Source organism: Salmo salar, chromosome ssa20, assembly GCF_905237065.1.
Source record: "Salmo salar chromosome ssa20, Ssal_v3.1, whole genome shotgun sequence".
Taxonomy (NCBI): Eukaryota; Metazoa; Chordata; class Actinopteri; order Salmoniformes; family Salmonidae; genus Salmo; species Salmo salar.
This window is the reverse complement of record NC_059461.1, coordinates 88,507,203-88,524,215: the sequence shown is the minus strand read 5'-3', so window position 1 is coordinate 88,524,215 and position 17,013 is coordinate 88,507,203. Positions and strand designations below refer to the sequence as shown.

The window sequence follows — 17,013 nt, the reverse complement described above, 5'->3', positions numbered from 1 at the left end:
ATAATGGTACTATAGCAACCCCCCACCTATCAACAGGGCTGGGGTGGAAAGGGAGAGAGAGGGAGGGGGAAGGGGTAACATAATGGTACTATAGCAACCCCCCACCTATCAACAGGGCTGGGGTGGAAAGGGAGAGAGAGGGAGGGGGGAAGGGGTAACATAATGGTACTATAGCAACCCCCCACCTATCAACAGGGCTGGGGTGGAAAGGGAGAGAGAGGGAGGGGGGAAGGGGTAACATAATGGTACTATAGCAACCCCCCACCTATCAACAGGCTAAGACAGCGGTGTATGGAGCGAGATACCTGCCAAAAGGTTGAACGTACGTAATTGTTAGGATCGTAAAATAATCCATACGTAATTGTTAGGATCGTAAGAAAATCCCTTCGTAATTGTTAGGATCGTAAGATAATCCATACGGAATTGTTAGGATCGTAAGAAAATCCATACGGAATTGTTAGGATCGTAAGAAAATCCATACGGAATTGTTAGGATCGTAAGAAAATCCCTTCGTAATTGTTAGGATCGTAAAATAATCCATACGGAATTGTTAGGATCGTAAGAAAATCCATAGGTAATTGTTAGGATCGTAAGAAAATCCATACGGAATTGTTAGGATCGTAAGAAAATCCACAGGTAATTGTTAGGATCGTAAGAAAATCCATAGGTAATTGTTAGGATCGTAAGAAAATCCATAGGTAATTGTTAGGATCGTAAAATAATCCATAGGTAATTGTTAGGATCGTAAAATAATCCATAGGTAATTGTTAGGATCGTAAGATAATCCATAGGTAATTGTTAGGATCATAAAATAATCCATAGGTAATTGTTAGGATCGTAAAATAATCCATAGGTAATTGTTAGGATCGTAAGATAATCCATAGGTAATTGTTAGGATCGTAAAATAATCCATAGGTAATTGTTAGGATCGTAAAATAATCCATAGGTAATTGTTAGGATCGTAAAATAATCCATAGGTAATTGTTAGGATCGTAAGATAATCCATAGGTAATTGTTAGGATCGTAAGATAATCCATAGGTAATTGTTAGGATCGTAAGATAATTCATAGGTAATTGTTAGGATCGTAAGATAATCCATAGGTAATTGTTAGGATCGTAAGAAAAGCCATGCGTGAAACGTACAATTTCACCTGTGAACATACAAAACGCCATGTTCAATTATAGAGTAACATTTTAGGCTTGAACAAATCTTGTGTTGCATGTCTGACGTACAATAACACCCTTTAGAGACGTACCCCAAGCGGCCTGTGAGGAGCGCTACGTGAACAAGCATAACAGAATAAAACCAGAAGTCAGGGAAACCGGAAAGAGGTATCCTCATGGACTCCCGAGTGACGGCGTGGTCTAAGGCACCGCATCTCAGTGCTAAAGGTGTCACTACAGTCCCTGGTTCGATTCCAGGCTGTATCACATCCGGACGTGATTGGGAGTCCCATAGGGCGGCACACAATTGGCCCAGCGTCGACCGTAAATTGTAAATAAGAATTTGTTCTTAACCGACTTGCCTAGTTAAATAAAGGTTCAATTATAAATGTTTCCAAGTTAAAAGTCTCCATTTTCTATTACTCCTCAGTTGAGTTGGGCACTGGGCTCTGTCTGCAATCATAACCAGTAGTATCTACCAGGAATAATGAATCATAACCAGTAGTATCTACCAGGAATAATGAATCAGAACCAGTAGTATCTACCAGGAATAATGAATCAGAACCAGTAGTATCTACCAGGAATAATGAATCATAACCAGTAGTATCTACCAGGAATAATGAATGAGAATCAGTAGTATCTACCAGGAATAATGAATCATAACCAGTAGTATCTACCAGGAATAATGAATTAATATGAATTTAAAAAAATTTGACATGATTTATACGAATCGGGTCATGAACATATGGACAGTGAAATGAACAAGGTAGAGGTTAAACGTAGGCTAAGTCTGGCATAAGCTTATTCCCACACTTTACAATAACTCTCTTGCGGTGGTCTTACAGGCTGACTACACCGCTCACGCAACGCGAGTGTTGCAAAATAAATTTAGAAATCTATGTTATTCAATTATTGCACCCACACTGCTCATGCGCGTCAACAGGCGTCTGCATTGCCAAGGGCTAAAATAGAAATCAGTTCTATTTCTGACGCAGATCGCGCTGCAAGTCCTGCCTCTCCCATCTCCTCATTGGTTTATAGAAGCAGGTACCCACGTGCCATCTCCTCATTGGTTATACCCACGTGGGTGACTGAAAGACGAACGAGGTCAGTGGCGGTAATGCACCTAATTTAAGACAGTTGCCAATCGCAATATAAAGTCAAGAGAAGAAAAAGGTCTGGAAGGAAGAGAGATGACTTGAAAAGATTTATTTGGTTGACCGTTTTATGTGTGGATTAATTGTCGGAGTAGAGGACCTTGTGCATTTCAGGTAAAATAACAACTCAATGTTTATATCCCAGGACAAATTAGCTAGCAACAGCAAGCTATCTAAATAGGTGCAAGCTAACTAGCTAAATTGCCATAAATGTTTAATGCTTTTTGACCTGTCCCCAAATTAATACAATTGGTTCAGAGATTGTTTTGATATTTGAACCTGTGTGTCGTGATCGTGTTTTGTGTAGGGGGACAAAATAAATGTATGCACGATGGCGCACGCGCGCAGCTGGTTTGGGTTCCGTGTTCGGTAGTCTCCGTATAGGGTATTCCTTCCATCGCGACACTGCTGCACAGATAAAGAGCTTGCAGCACCACGCGCCTTCAGAAAAGAACCCCTCAGCCCCAGATGCCCTTCTGGAGGGATTCAGCCATAGAGTCTAATGTAGGACTATTTACCTACAGTGGCTTGCGAAAGTATTCACAACCTTGGCATTTTCCCTATTTTGTTGCCTTTACAACCTGGAATTAAAATTGATTTTTGTGGGGTTTGTATCATTTGATTTACACAACATGCCTACCACTTTTCACCCCAAAAAGTCAATACTTTGTAGAGCCACCTTTTGCAGCAATTACAGCTGCAAGTCTCTTGGGGTATGTCTCGATAAGCTTGGCACATCTAGCCACTGGGATTTTTGCCCATTCTTCAAGGCAAAACTGTTCCAGCTCCTTCAAGTTGGATGGGTTCCGCTGGTGTACAGCAATCTTTAAATCATACCACAGATTCTCAATTGGATTGAGGTCTGGGCTTTGACTAGGCAATTCCAAGACATTTAAACGTTTCCCCTTAAACCACCCGAGTGTGGTGGTCTGTGAGGTTTGGTGGGCGGCCCTCTCCTGGCAGGTTTGTTGTGGTGCCATATTCTTTAAAAATTGTAATAATGGATTTAAGGGTCCTCCGTGGGATGTTCAAAGTTTCTGATAATATTTTTATAACCCAACCCTGATCTGTACTTCTCCACAAATCTGTCCCTGACCCTTTTGGAGAGCTCCTTGGTCTTCATGGTGCTGCTTGCTTAGTGGTGTTGCAGACTCTGGGGCCTTTCAGAACAGGTGTGTATATACTGAGATCATGTGACACTTAAATAAAGTGCACCTGTGTGCAATGTAACTAATTATGTGACTTCTGAAGGTAATTGGCTGCACCAGATCTTATTTAGGGGCTTCATAGCAAAGGGGGTGAATACATATGTAGCAACCAATTTTCAGTTTGTAATTCTTTTGAAACAAGTTCATTTTTTAAATTTCACTTCACCAATTTGGACTATTTTGTGTATGTCCATTACATGACATCCAAATAAAAATCAATTTAAATTACAGGTTGTAACGCAACAAAATAGGAAAAACACCAAGGAGGATGAATACTTTTGCAAGGCACTGTACTAGTCAAATAAAGTGCAGAGCATACATGATGAGTGTAACTCGTCCTTCATTCAGTTCAGTCAGTCACTATGTCATCCATTCTGTCATTTGTCTGAGTTGGAATAGGAACTAAATCAAAGAGAATAGAACAGTCTTATCTATTTGTTTATTGAAATCCGTGTGTGTACGAAATTATCACAATTCTCTGTAGTTATCGGCAGCCATCTCCCTCCAGAGCAGTGCTCTCACCCAGGGCTGTGTGTGTGTGGAGCTGCATATGAGCCAGCAGTGTAATTCTGTTCATTTATAGCTCAGCAGCTGACTGTAAGTTGAGGTGGGCCTAATTGAGAGATAATCGTCAGCCATACGTCAGTCAGTTGTTTGTCAACACACACACACACACACACACACACACACACACACACACACACACACACACACACACACACACACCATTACCTTGGTTGTGAGCAGGCTTGATGTGTGTGTTCTGGCTCAGGTCACCGTTCAGCCACAGCTGCATACGCAGGCCTCTGGAGGTCATCTTGCTCCAAGGTTTCTGCCGAGACCCCACGCCGTCACACATACTTCCCAGGGAAAGAGCCTAACACACACACACAATAAAACAGCAGTCACTCATACACGTTATGGAATGGCTAAACAGATACATAGACATAAGCACACACACAGTAACTAGGTTACGTATATAATGAATTGTGTTGAGCTCAAAGCTGAGTGATTACTTCAGAGCTGGGTTGATTTAAATGAGGTATGTGAGACACTAACAGACGGAATGGGAGTCTGGATGGCTGTGATAACTGTGGAGACATTCCAGAACCCCGTCCCCTCTCTTCAGTCACAGTGTTCTCACCGAGGTGTGTTAATTCTGACTGTGGTGCTCACCTCTTTAGAGTCCTCCTGGGTGCGGTTCTCCTCTCCCCCCAGTGTGGGTGTAACTCTGCGGGAGTCTGGGTTCATGTTGCTCCACCACTGCTCCCTCCACTGCCCTCCTCCAGGCCGGGCAGACCCCTCAGAGCTCCGACCCAGCCTGGGCACCCCGTCAGCCAGGCCGTCTGGCACTGACACTCCCCTGTCCTCCCTCTTCACACTGGAGCTGAAGTCCAGGGCTGTTGAGGGCGAGGAGGGGGAGACTGGGAGGGCGGTGGGGGTGTTCTTCAGGGAGAGAGCCAGAGGGGTGTAGGCAGGGAAGGAGGCAGCCAGATGGGAGACCAGTAAGTCCCTCTGGGAGTGAGAGGATGAAGTGGAGGAGGAGGCTTTGAGGCTGGGTTCCACAGCAGCCTGTTGGGCCTGCATCTCTCTTCGAGCTTGTTCTAGGATGGAGCGGATGGCCTCGTCCGAACCACCTCCTCCTCCTCCTCCTCTCAGCCCCCCACCAGGAGAAGGACCATGGGAGAAGTCTGCTGGAGGGAGAAAGGAGATAACGGATATCAGAGACTCTCTTTCTCTTTCACACACACGCACATACACAAAATTCGGAGTAAGTTAATTGTCTAAGAAGTTAGTATCCTCCAGTAATGTATTTGAATAAGAAACACCACTATACAGTGAATTTGGAAAGTATTCAGACCCCTTCAATTGTTACGTTACAACCTTATTCTAAAATCTATTAAATAGTTTTTTCCCCCATATTTATGCACAATACCCCATAATGACAAAGCAGAAACAGGTTTTTAGAAATTTTTGCAAATGTAGAAAAATAAAAAAATACAACTGAACTATCACATTTACATAAGTATTCAGACCCTTTACTCAGTACTTTGTTGAAGCACCTTTGGCAGCAATTACAGCATCGATTATTTTGGGTATGACGCTACAAGCTTGGAACACCTCTGCAGATCCTCTCAAGCTCTGTCAGGTTGGAAGGGGAGCGTTGTTGCATAGCTATTTTCAGGTCTCTCCAGAGATGTTCGATCGGGTTCAAGTCCGGGCTCTGGCTGGGACACTCAAAGACATTAAGAGACTTGTCCCGAAGCCACTCCTAGGTTGTCTTGGCTGTGTGCTCAGGGTCATTGTCCTAATGGAAGGTGAACCTTCGCCCCCAGTCTGAGGTCCTGAGCGCCCTGGAGCAGGTTTTCATCAAGGATCTCTGTACTTTACTCCGTTCATCTTTCCCTCGATCCTGACTAGTCTCCCAGTACCTGCCGCTGAAAAACATCCCTACTGCATGATGCTGCCATCACTGTGGAGATGGTGTTCTCGGGGTGATGAGAGGTGTTGTGTTTGCGCCAGACATTTTCCTTGATGGCCAAAAAGCCCAGAGTACCTTCCATATGTTTGGGGAGTCTCCCACATGCCTTTTGGCGAACACCAAACGTGTTTGGCTCTTATTTATTTTTTTAAGCAATGGCTTTTTTCTGGCCACTCTTCTGTAAAGCCCAGCAGGGATGGTGCCAGGTTTCCTCCAGACGTGACACTTGGTATTCAGGCCAAAGAGTTCAATCTTGGTTTCATCAGACCAGAGAATCTTGTCTCTCACAGTCTGAGAGTACCTTAGGTGCCTTTTGGCAAACTCCAAGCAGGTTTTCGTGCTTTTTACTGAGGAGTTTCTGCCGTCTGGCCCCTCTACCATAGAGCCCTGGTTGGTGGAGTGCTGCAGAGATGGTTGTCCTTCTGCAACGTTCTCCCATCTCAACAGAGGAACTCTGGAGCTCTGTCAGAGTGACCATCAGGTTTTTGTTCACCTCCCTGACCAAGGCCCCTCTCCCCGATTGCTCAGTTTGGCCAAGCGGCCAGCTCTAGGAAGAGTCTTGGTGGTTCCAAACTTCTTCCATTTAAGAATGATGGAGGCCACTATGTACTTGGGGACCTTCAATGCTGCAGAAATGTTTTGGTACCCTTCCCCAGATCTGTGCCTCGACAAAATCCTGTCTCGGAGCTCTACGGACAATTCCTTCATCACCATGGCTTGGTTTCTGTTCTGATATGCACTGTCAACTGGGAGAGCTTATATAGACAGGTGTGTGCCTTTCCAAATCATGTCCAATCAAATGAATTTACCACAGGTGGACTCCAATCAAGTTGTAGAAACATCTCTATTACGATCAATGGAAACAGAATGTAGCTGAGCTCAATTTCGAGTCTCATAGCAAAGGTTCTGAATGCTTATGAAAATAATGTATTTTTGTTTTTATTACATTTGCAAAAATCTATAAAAAACAGTTTATGCTTTGTCATTATGGGGAATTTGCGTAGTTTGATGATTAAAAAAAAACATTTTAGAATAACGCTGTAACATATCAAAATTAGGAAAAAGGGAAGTGGTCTGAATACTTTCAGAATGCACTGGAAAATTTACTGTCATCCTATTCCACCAGTCATCTAGGGACAACTGTCATCCTATTCCACCAGTCATCTAGGGACAACTGTCATCCTATTCCACCAGTCATCTAGGGACAACTGTCATCCTATTCCACCAGTCATCTAGGGACAACTGTCATCCTATTCCACCAGTCATCTAGGGACACCTGTCATCCTATTCCACCAGTCATGTAGGGACAACTGTCATCCTATTCCACCAGTCATCTAGGGACAACTGTCATCCTATTCCACCAGTCATCTAGGGACAACTGTCATCCTATTCCACCAGTCATCTAGGGACAACCGGCATCCTATTCCACCAGTCATCTAGGGACAACCGTCATCCTATTCTACCAGTCATCTAGGGACAACTGTCCTCCTATTCCACCAGTCATCTAGGGACAACCGTCCTCCTATTCCACCAGTCATCTAGGGACAACCGTCATCCTATTCCACCAGTCATCTAGGGACAACTGTCCTCCTATTCCACCAGTCATCTAGGGACAACCGTCATCCTATTCCACCAGTCATCTAGGGACAACCGTCATCCTATTCCACCAGTCATCTAGGAACAACCGTCATCCTATTCCACCAGAGTGGGCACAACTGTCATCCTATTCCATCAGTCATCTAGGGACAACTGGCATCCTATTCCATCAGTCATCTAGGGACAACAGTCATCCTATTCCACCAGTCATCTAGGGACAACCGTCATCCTATTCCACCAGTCATCTAGGGACAACCGTCATCCTATTCCACCAGTCATCTAGGGACAACCGTCATCCTATTCCACCAGTCATCTAGGGACAACCGTCATCCTATTCCACCAGTCGTCATCTAGGGACAACTGTCATCCTATTCCACCAGTCGTCATCTAGGGACAACTGTCATCCTATTCCACCAGTCGTCATCTAGGGACAACTGTCATCCTATTCCACCAGTCATCTAGGGACAACCGTCATCCTATTCCACCAGTCATCTAGGAACAACCGTCATCCTATTCCACCAGAGTGGGCACAACTGTCATCCTATTCCATCAGTCATCTAGGGACAACTGTCATCCTATTCCATCAGTCATCTAGGGACAACAGTCATCCTATTCCACCAGTCATCTAGGGACAACCGTCATCCTATTCCACCAGTCATCTAGGGACAACCGTCATCCTATTCCACCAGTCGTCATCTAGGGACAACCGTCATCCTATTCCACCAGTCGTCATCTAGGGACAACTGTCATCCTATTCCACCAGTCGTCATCTAGGGACAACTGTCATCCTATTCCACCAGTCGTCATCTAGGGACAACTGTCATCCTATTCCACCAGTCGTCATCTAGGGACAACTGTCATCCTATTCCACCAGTCGTCATCTAGGGACAACTGTCATCCTATTCCACCAGTCATCTAGGGACAACCGTCATCCTATTCCACCAGTCATCTAGGGACAACTGTCATCCTATTCCACCAGTCGTCATCTAGGGACAACCGTCATCCTATTCCATCAGTCATCTAGGGACAACCGTCATCCTATTCCACCAGTCATCTAGGGACAACCGTCATCCTATTCCACCAGTCATCTAGGGACAACCGTCATCCTATTCCACCAGTCATCTAGGGACAACTGTCCTCCTATTCCACCAGTCATCTAGGGACAACTGTCTTCCTATTCCACCAGTCATCTAGGGACAACCGTCCTCCTATTCCACCAGTCATCTAGGGACAACCGTCATCCTATTCCACCAGTCATCTAGGGACAACCGTCATCCTATTCCACCAGTCATCTAGGGACAACCGTCATCCTATTCCACCAGTCATCTGGGGACAACCGTCATCCTATTCCACCAGTCATCTGGGGACAACTGTCATCCTATTCCACCAGTCATCTAGGGACAACTGTCATCCTATTCCACCAGTCATCTAGGGACAACTGTCATCCTATTCCACCAGTCATCTAGGGACAACTGTCATCCTATTCCACCAGTCATCTAGGGACAACCGTCATCCTATTCCATCAGTCATCTAGGGACAACCGTCATCCTATTCCATCAGTCATCTAGGGACAACTGTCCTCCTATTCCACCAGTCATCTAGGGACAACTGTCATCCTATTCCACCAGTCATCTAGGGACAACTGTCCTCCTATTCCACCAGAGTGGGCACAACTGTCCTCCTATTCCACCAGAGTGGGCACAACTGTCCTCCTATTCCACCAGAGTGGGCACAACTGTCCTCCTATTCCACCAGAGTGGGCACAACTGTCCTCCTATTCCACCAGAGTGGGCACAACTGTCCTCCTATTCCACCAGAGTGGGCACAACTGTCCTCCTATTCCACCAGAGTGGGCACAACTGTCCTCCTATTCCATCAGTCATCTAGGGACAAGCGTCATCCTATTCCACCAGAGTGCAGAGAGGAGGACACTCACCAGATTTCTGCACATGCAGCTCTCTCTTGGCCTGCTCCAGGATAGACTTGATGGCGTCGTCTGAACCACACTCCGGAGTACGGATACGTGTGGTGATGTTACCTGGACAGGGGGAGAGAGGAGGACAGGGGGAGAGAGGAGGACAGGGGGAGAGAGCAGGACAGGGGGAGAGAGGAGGACAGGGGGAGAGAGGAGGACAGGGGGAGAGAGGAGGACAGGGGGAGAGAGGAGGACAGGGGGAGAGAGGAGGACAGGGGGAGAGAGGAGGACAGGGGGAAAGAGGAGGACATACCACCAATTCAAAGTTAACTTCAAACAGGTACTGTTTACAAAGATACAGTATTATAGCTAATCAACAAAGACACTGCAGACAGACACAGTAGTTACAGCAGTTAAAGTAGGTAGTATGTAGGGTAGTTACAGTAGGTGGAGTAGCATAGGGTAGTTACAGTAGGTATTAGATAGTAGTTACTTAAATTACAGTAAGTACAGTAGGTAGAGTAGTTCGTAGGTACAGTAGTTACTGTAGGTAGAGTAGTTACAGTAAGTAGAGTAGCATAGAGTAGTTACAGTAGGTATTAGATAGTAGTTACTTAAATTACAGTAGGTACAGTAGGTGCAGTAGTTACAGTAGGTGGAGTAGTTACAGTAGGTGGAGTAGTTACAGCAGGTGGAGTAGTTACAGCAGGTACAGCAAGTCGACTAGTTAGTAGTTACAGTAGGTAGAGTAGTTACAGTAGGTAGAGTAGTTACAGTAGGTAGAGTAGTTACAGTAGGTAGAGTAGTTACAGTAGGTACAGCAGGTACAGTAGGTACAGTAGGTGGAGTAGTTACAGCAGGTAGAGTAGTTACAGCAGGTAGAGTAGTTACAGCAGGTACAGTAAGTCGACTAGTTAGTAGTTACAGTAGGTGGAGTAGTTACAGTAGTTACAGTAGGTAGAGTAGTTACAGTAGGTAGAGTAGTTACAGCAGGTAGAGTAGTTACAGTAGGTACAGTAGGTAGAGTAGGTGGAGTAGGTATAGTAGTTACAGTAGTTAGAGTAGTTACAGTAGGTGGAGTAGTTACAGTAGGTAGAGTAGTTACAGCAGGTACAGTAAATCGACTAGTTAGTAGTTACAGTAGGTAGAGTAGTTACAGTAGGTAGAGTAGTTACAGCAGGTACAGTAAGTCGACTAGTTAGTAGTTACAGTAGGTAGAGTAGTTACAGCAGGTAGAGTAGTTACAGTAGGTAGACTAGTTACAGAAGGTAGAGTAGTTACAGTAGGTAGAGTAGTTACAGTAGGTGGAGTAGTTACAGTAGGTAGAGTAGTTACAGCAGGTACAGTAAGTCGACTAGTTAGTAGTTACAGTAGGTAGAGTAGTTACAGCAGGTAGAGTAGTTACAGTAGGTAGACTAGTTACAGAAGGTAGAGTAGTTACAGTAGGTACAGTAAGTTGAGTAGTTAGTAGGTACAGTAAGCAGAGTAGTTACAGTAGGTAGATTGTACCTACTAACTACTGTAGACTGTTCCTACTAACTACTGTAGACTGTCTACAGTAGTTAGTCGGCACAGTAAGAGCAGTCAGTAGGTACAGTAACAGTACGTACAGTAACAGTACGTACAGTAGGTACAGTAGTTAGTAGGTACAGTAGTTAGTTACAGTAGGTACAGTAGTTAGTAGGTACAGTAGTTAGTTACAGTAGGTACAGTAGTTAGTAGGTACAGTAGTTAGTTACAGTAGGTACAGTAGTTAGTTACAGCAGGTACAGTAGTTAGTTACAGCAAGTACAGTAGGGACAGTCGATAGTAGGTACAGTAGTTAGTTACAGTAGGTACAGTAGTTAGTTACAGTAGGTACAGTAGTTAGTTACAGTAGGTACAGTAGTTAGTTACAGTAGGTACAGTAGTTAGTAGGTCCAGTAACAGTAATTAGTAGGTACAGTAGTTAGTAGGTACAGTAGTTAGTAGGTACAGCAGTTAGTAGGTACAGTAGGTAGAGTAGTTAGTAGGTACAGTAGTTAGTAGGTAGAGTAGTTAGTAGGTAGAGTAGTTAGTAGGTACAGAAGGTAGAGTAGTTAGGTACAGTAGTTAGTAGGTACAGTAGGTACAGTAGTTAGTAGGTACAGTAGTTAGTAGGTACAGTAGGTACAGTAGTTAGTAGGTACAGTAGTTAGTAGGTACAGTAGGTACAGTAGTTAGTAGGTACAGTAGTTAGTAGGTACAGTAGGTACTAAATACAGTAGGTAGTCGGTACAGTAGTTAGTAGGTACAGTAGGTACTAAATACAGTAGGTACAGTAGTTAGTCGGTACAGTAGTTAGTCGGTACAGTAGTTAGTCGGTACAGTAGTCACAGTAGTCAGTAGATACAGTAGTTAGTAGGTACAGTAGTTAGTAGGTACAGTAGTCAGTAGATACAGTAACAGTAGATACAGTAGTTAGTAGGTACAGTAGTCAGTAGGTACAGTAGTCAGTAGATACAGTAGTCAGTAGATACAGTAACAGTAGGTACAGTAGTTAGTAGGTACAGTAGTTAGTCGGTACAGTAGGTACAGTAGTCAGTAGATACAGTAGTCAGTAGATACAGTAACAGTAGATACAGTAGTTAGTAGATACAGTAGTTAGTAGATACAGTTGTTAGTAGGTACAGTAGGTACTAAATACAGTAGGTACAGTAGTTAGTCGGTACAGTAGTTAGTCGGTACAGTAGTTAGTCGGTACAGTAGTTAGTCGGTACAGTAGTTAGTCGGTACAGTAGGTACAGTAGTTAGTAGGTACAGTAGGTACAGTAGTTAGTAGGTACAGTAGTTAGTCGGTACAGTAGGTACAGTAGTTAGTAGGTACAGTAGTTACTAAATACAGTAGTTAGTAGGTACAGTCGGTACAGTAGTTAGTAGGTACAGTAGTTAGTAGGTACAGTAGTTACTAGGCACAGTAGTTACTAGGTACAGTAGTTAGTAGGTACAGTAGTTAGTAGGTACAGTAGTTACTAAATACAGTAGTTAGTAGGTACAGTAGTCAGTAGGTACAGTAGTCAGTAGGTACAGTAGTTAGTAGGTACAGTAATTACTAAATACAGTAGGTAGTCGGTACAATAGGTACAGTAGTTTGTAAGTACACTACTGAGAAGCTTCAATCAGTACTGTGACTGACAAGAGGCAGGCAGACGGACACAGACAGAGACAGACAGACAGGGGTCACTCAACAGCTGCCCCCCCCCCGGTAAATAGGCCTGCTGGCTACGGGGCAACAAAGAGGCAAAGAGAGGGGTCAACCAGAACAGTGGGTTGATCTGGAAATAATGAAACCATTTTGGGGGGGTTTATTCTTGCCAAAAGCCATGCTCAAACCACCATGGTTAAAACACAAAGGAAAGTGAAGGTCGGGGTGTGAGAGTAACTCACATACTTCCCTTTGACATTGAGACGCTGTATTTAATCGTTTTTTTTGTTCACGTCAAACTATGACTGACAACCAAACAGACACATTGTGTTCACTGGTTAGCAGCACTCCCCACTGAAACCCACTGTCAGCTCATTAACTCTACATTAACACTGTGGAACAGCTGTGAGAGCGGCTTCTGTGTGACTATTTCTATTGCTACATCCTTTAACGCCTCACACACTGCCAGGCCAGTATGAGCCAGTATGAGTGTGGAGAGGGAGGTGGGGAGCGGGGTTACGAGTATGACGGTTACATGCACATCTCATCCAACCCCACAAGGACAGAAACAGAAGTGTGTGTGTGTGTGTGTGTGTGTGGGGGACAGACCTGTCCGCGAGGCTTGGTCAGAGCTGGCTCTCTGCTTCGGTACGTCCTGTAATGCGTGGCTAAGGGGCTGGCCTGGGCTCTCTGTCAAAAACAACAACACATGTTGCTCCAACTTCACGCCAACTTCCTGCTTCAATGTGCACCTGTATTTCATTTCTCTGTTGTGTGTCAATAGAACACGTTCCACAAAATGACAATACACACAGCTACTGAACTGTACGACAGGGTGAACATAGGACAAGTGGTTACATCTCAGAGTCAACAAGGACATTCAACTGAGGACTGACAGCTTAAACAAAGGGTTAAGATCGCTAACCCCAGGTCTGCCTGTCCACTCCCTGACAACACAGAGCAGAGGTAAAATGCTCGGATGCGGAAAGAAAAGCAGGCATGGCCTGATCGAACGTGACTGTGGTAAACCGTAGCCCTGTCCTACTCTTAGTCAATACTATCGACGTGTGAAAGGTTTCAGTATTGATCATGGATTGTGAAGGGAGGCCTATCTGGTTGACTAAAGCAACAGACCCTCACTGATGGAACAACTGGTGGCCCATATTAACAGAGGAAATGTTGGAACAGGCAGGCAGACAGACAGACTGACTGACAGACAGGCAGGAAGACAGACAGGCAGGAAGACAGACAGACAGACAGACAGACAGACAGACAGACAGACAGACAGACAGACAGACAGACAGACAGACAGACAGACAGACAGACAGACAGACAGACAGACAGACAGGAAGGAAGACAGGCAGGAAGACAGACAGACTGACTGACAGACAGGCAGGAAGACAGACAGACTGACAGACAGGCAGGAAGACAGACAGACAGGCAGGAAGACAGGCAGGAAGACAGGCAGGAAGACAGGCAGGAAGACAGGCAGGAAGACAGGCAGGAAGACAGGCAGGCCTCTCACCTCTCTGACGTCCCTGGATGCTGCGTAGTGCCAGGATGTTCTGCTCGTCAGACAGGAACTGCCTCATCTTGTGGAAGGGCTCTTTCCCCCGGATAGTCAGCTTGCTCCAGGGTTTGGGCCGAGCCAGAATCTCACTGACCGAGCCTTGGGACAGGCCCAGTACATAGTGGCCAAACACCCGCTGGCCGATGTTGTGTTTAATCAGCTGCTCCTTGATCTGTCGGGCGATCTCTGAGGTGTCCATGTCCTCCCAGTCAGACACACTGCCCCCAGTCCCCTCAGACTGGCTGGGAGAGGGGGCACCGCCACTACCGTTCACCTCTGGGCCTGCAGGAGACTGCAGGGGGCTGGCCGAGAGCGGGACAGGGCTAGAGCCAGAGCCAGAGGTGGAGGTAGAGGTGTAGTGGACAGGGGCGAACAGTAGAGCTGCTCCCTGAGTGGACTCCTGCAGGGCTTTGGAGTAGAACGTCTGCATGAGCTGGCGCTGCAGGAAGGAGTTAAGGGACATCTTGCCCCCCACCAGAGGGAAAGGGGGGCTGTAGAAGTCCTGGCCGATGCCCGTGGGGGTGAAGGGGTGTGTCCCGTTGGTGATGGAAGTGTTAAGGGGGTCAGTTGGGGTTCGGGGCTGGGGGGAGGGAGGGAGAAGAGGAGGAGGCAGGGAGGGGGTACTGGGCGTGGTGGTCTCCTCCACGGACGCCTCTTTCCCTTTCCGCCCGGCTGACCCTACAAGAAAGGTCAAACACAAGGCATTATGGGGGAGTCAACAAAAAAGGGGGCGAAAAAAACAAACCCAAAAAAAGTTGTTTATTTTTAAGGTCAAAAGTTTTTTTTTTTATATATAAATTGATTTTCTTCCTCTCTCTTTTTTGATAAACCCCCCGGACAAGATGCCCAAGCATTTGTGATTTGTACCTTTCTTGTAAAAGACAGCCTGGGAAGAAAAAAGAAAGCACTTAAACCAGTCAAAATGGTTGCTGCCCAGCCTCGACTCTGGCAGGCAGGGAGGGGTTTAGTCAGGCCTGAGTCTGGCAGGCAGGGAGGGGTTTAGTCAGGCCTGAGTCTGGCAGGCAGGGAGGGGTTTAGTCAGGCCTGAGTCTGGCAGGCAGGGAGGGGTTTAGTCAGGCCTGAGTCTGGCAGGCAGGGAGGGGTTTAGTCCGGCCTGAGTCTGGCAGGCAGGGAGGGGTTTAGTCAGGCCTGAGTCTGGCAGGCAGGGAGGGGTTTAGTCAGGCCTGAGTCTGGCAGGCAGGGAGGGGTTTAGTCAGGCCCGAGTCTGGCAGGCAGGGAGGGGTTTAGTCAGGCCCGAGTCTGGCAGGCAGGGAGGGGTTTAGTCAGGCCCGAGTCTGGCAGGCAGGGAGGGGTTTAGTCAGGCCCGAATCTGGCAGGCAGGGAGGGGTTTAGTCAGGCCTGAGTCTGGCAGGCAGGGAGAGGTCCAGTCAGCAGGCCTGAGTCTGGCAGGCAGGGAGGGAGAGGTCCAGTCAGCAGGCCTGAGTCTGGCAGGCAGGGAGGGAGAGGTCCAGTCAGCAGGCCTGAGTCTGGCAGGCAGGGAGGGAGAGGTCCAGTCAGCAGGCCTGAGTCTGGCAGGCAGGGAGGGAGAGGTCCAGTCAGCAGGCCTGAGTCTGGCAGGCAGGGAGGGAGAGGTCCAGTCAGCAGGCCTGAGTCTGGCAGGCAGGGAGGGAGAGGTCCAGTCAGCAGGCCTGAGTCTGGCAGGCAGGGAGGGAGAGGTCCAGTCAGCAGGCCTGAGTCTGGCAGGCAGGGAGGGAGAGGTCCAGTCAGCAGGCCTGAGTCTGGCAGGCAGGGAGGGAGAGGTCCAGTCAGCAGGCCTCCCACTGTCTCTCTTCACTAGGTTACTTGTGTTCACTATGTTCAGGGCCCATTGGTGGAGTGGCTGCACCGCTACAGTATAACAGCGCATCAGATTGGCCTAATGGCAGTATAGAGTGCTTTAAAATTGGTCGTCTGTAAGGGTGAAAGATCTGGTTGTGATGGCCTCATGTCAGGAGGAACTTGGTTGCCTTTTTATGAATCCTTAGTTCAGTCTTAAGCTCCAGAAAAAAAGGCCAGAATGTTAGTAACACTTGATGTTGTAGTCTTTCTGGACACTTAGTCATTCCATTCCAGATACTTCTGTTTGTTGAGATACTGAGCAAATAAATAAAAAAGGTCTTGATAAAAATGCATAGTCACTGAACGCAAGAACTTCTAGAAATATCCAGTGGAGAAAAAGGTCATGCCAAATGTAGAGACTGTCAAGCACTCTGGCTTCCAGAAACTGAGCTTGTTACCAGGTGGATTGTACAGGAACTTCTCATTATATAAACTGAGCTTGTTACCAGGTGGATTGTACAGGAACTTCTCATTATATAAACTGAGCTTGTTACCAGGTGGATTGTACAGGAACTTCTCATTATATAAACTGAGCTTGTTACCAGGTGGATTGTACAGGAACTTCTCATTATATAAACTGAGCTTGTTACCAGGTGGATTGTAAAGGAACTTCTCATTATATAAACTGAGCTTGTTACCAGGTGGATTGTAAAGGAACTTCTCATTATATAAACTGAGCTTGTTACCAGGTGGATTGTACAGGAACTTCTCATTATATAAACTGAGCTTGTTACCCGGTGGATTGTACAGGAACTTCTCATTATATAAACTGAGCTTGTTACCAGGTGGATTGTAAAGGAACTTCTCATTATATAAACTGAGCTTGTTACCAGGTGGATTGTAAAGGAACTTCTCATTATATAAACTGAGCTTGTTACCAGGTGGATTGTACAGGAACTTCTCATTATATAAACTGAGC

General features: G+C 46.1%; 1 protein-coding gene across 6 annotated transcripts in view; it reads right to left on the bottom strand.

The window, feature by feature from the left end:
• LOC106581515 (protein CASP) overlaps positions 1-17,013 on the bottom strand; it is a 178,348-nt gene that overhangs the window by 48,420 nt on the left and 112,915 nt on the right. For 2 of the 6 annotated variants that reach the window (XM_045704070.1, XM_045704072.1), the window contains exons 15-19: positions 14,211-14,933; positions 13,295-13,375; positions 9,544-9,645; positions 4,706-5,223; positions 4,262-4,406 (exon numbers count right to left, since the gene is read on the bottom strand). The exons of 1 other annotated variant lie outside the window; for it this stretch is intronic. In XM_045704070.1, the coding sequence (XP_045560026.1) occupies positions 4,262-4,406; positions 4,706-5,223; positions 9,544-9,645; positions 13,295-13,375; positions 14,211-14,933 (1,569 nt within the window). The remainder of the gene's footprint in view (positions 1-4,261; positions 4,407-4,705; positions 5,224-9,543; positions 9,646-13,294; positions 13,376-14,210; positions 14,934-17,013) is intronic. 3 more of the 6 variants (XM_045704071.1, XM_045704074.1, XM_045704073.1) reach the window with 3 other exon arrangements.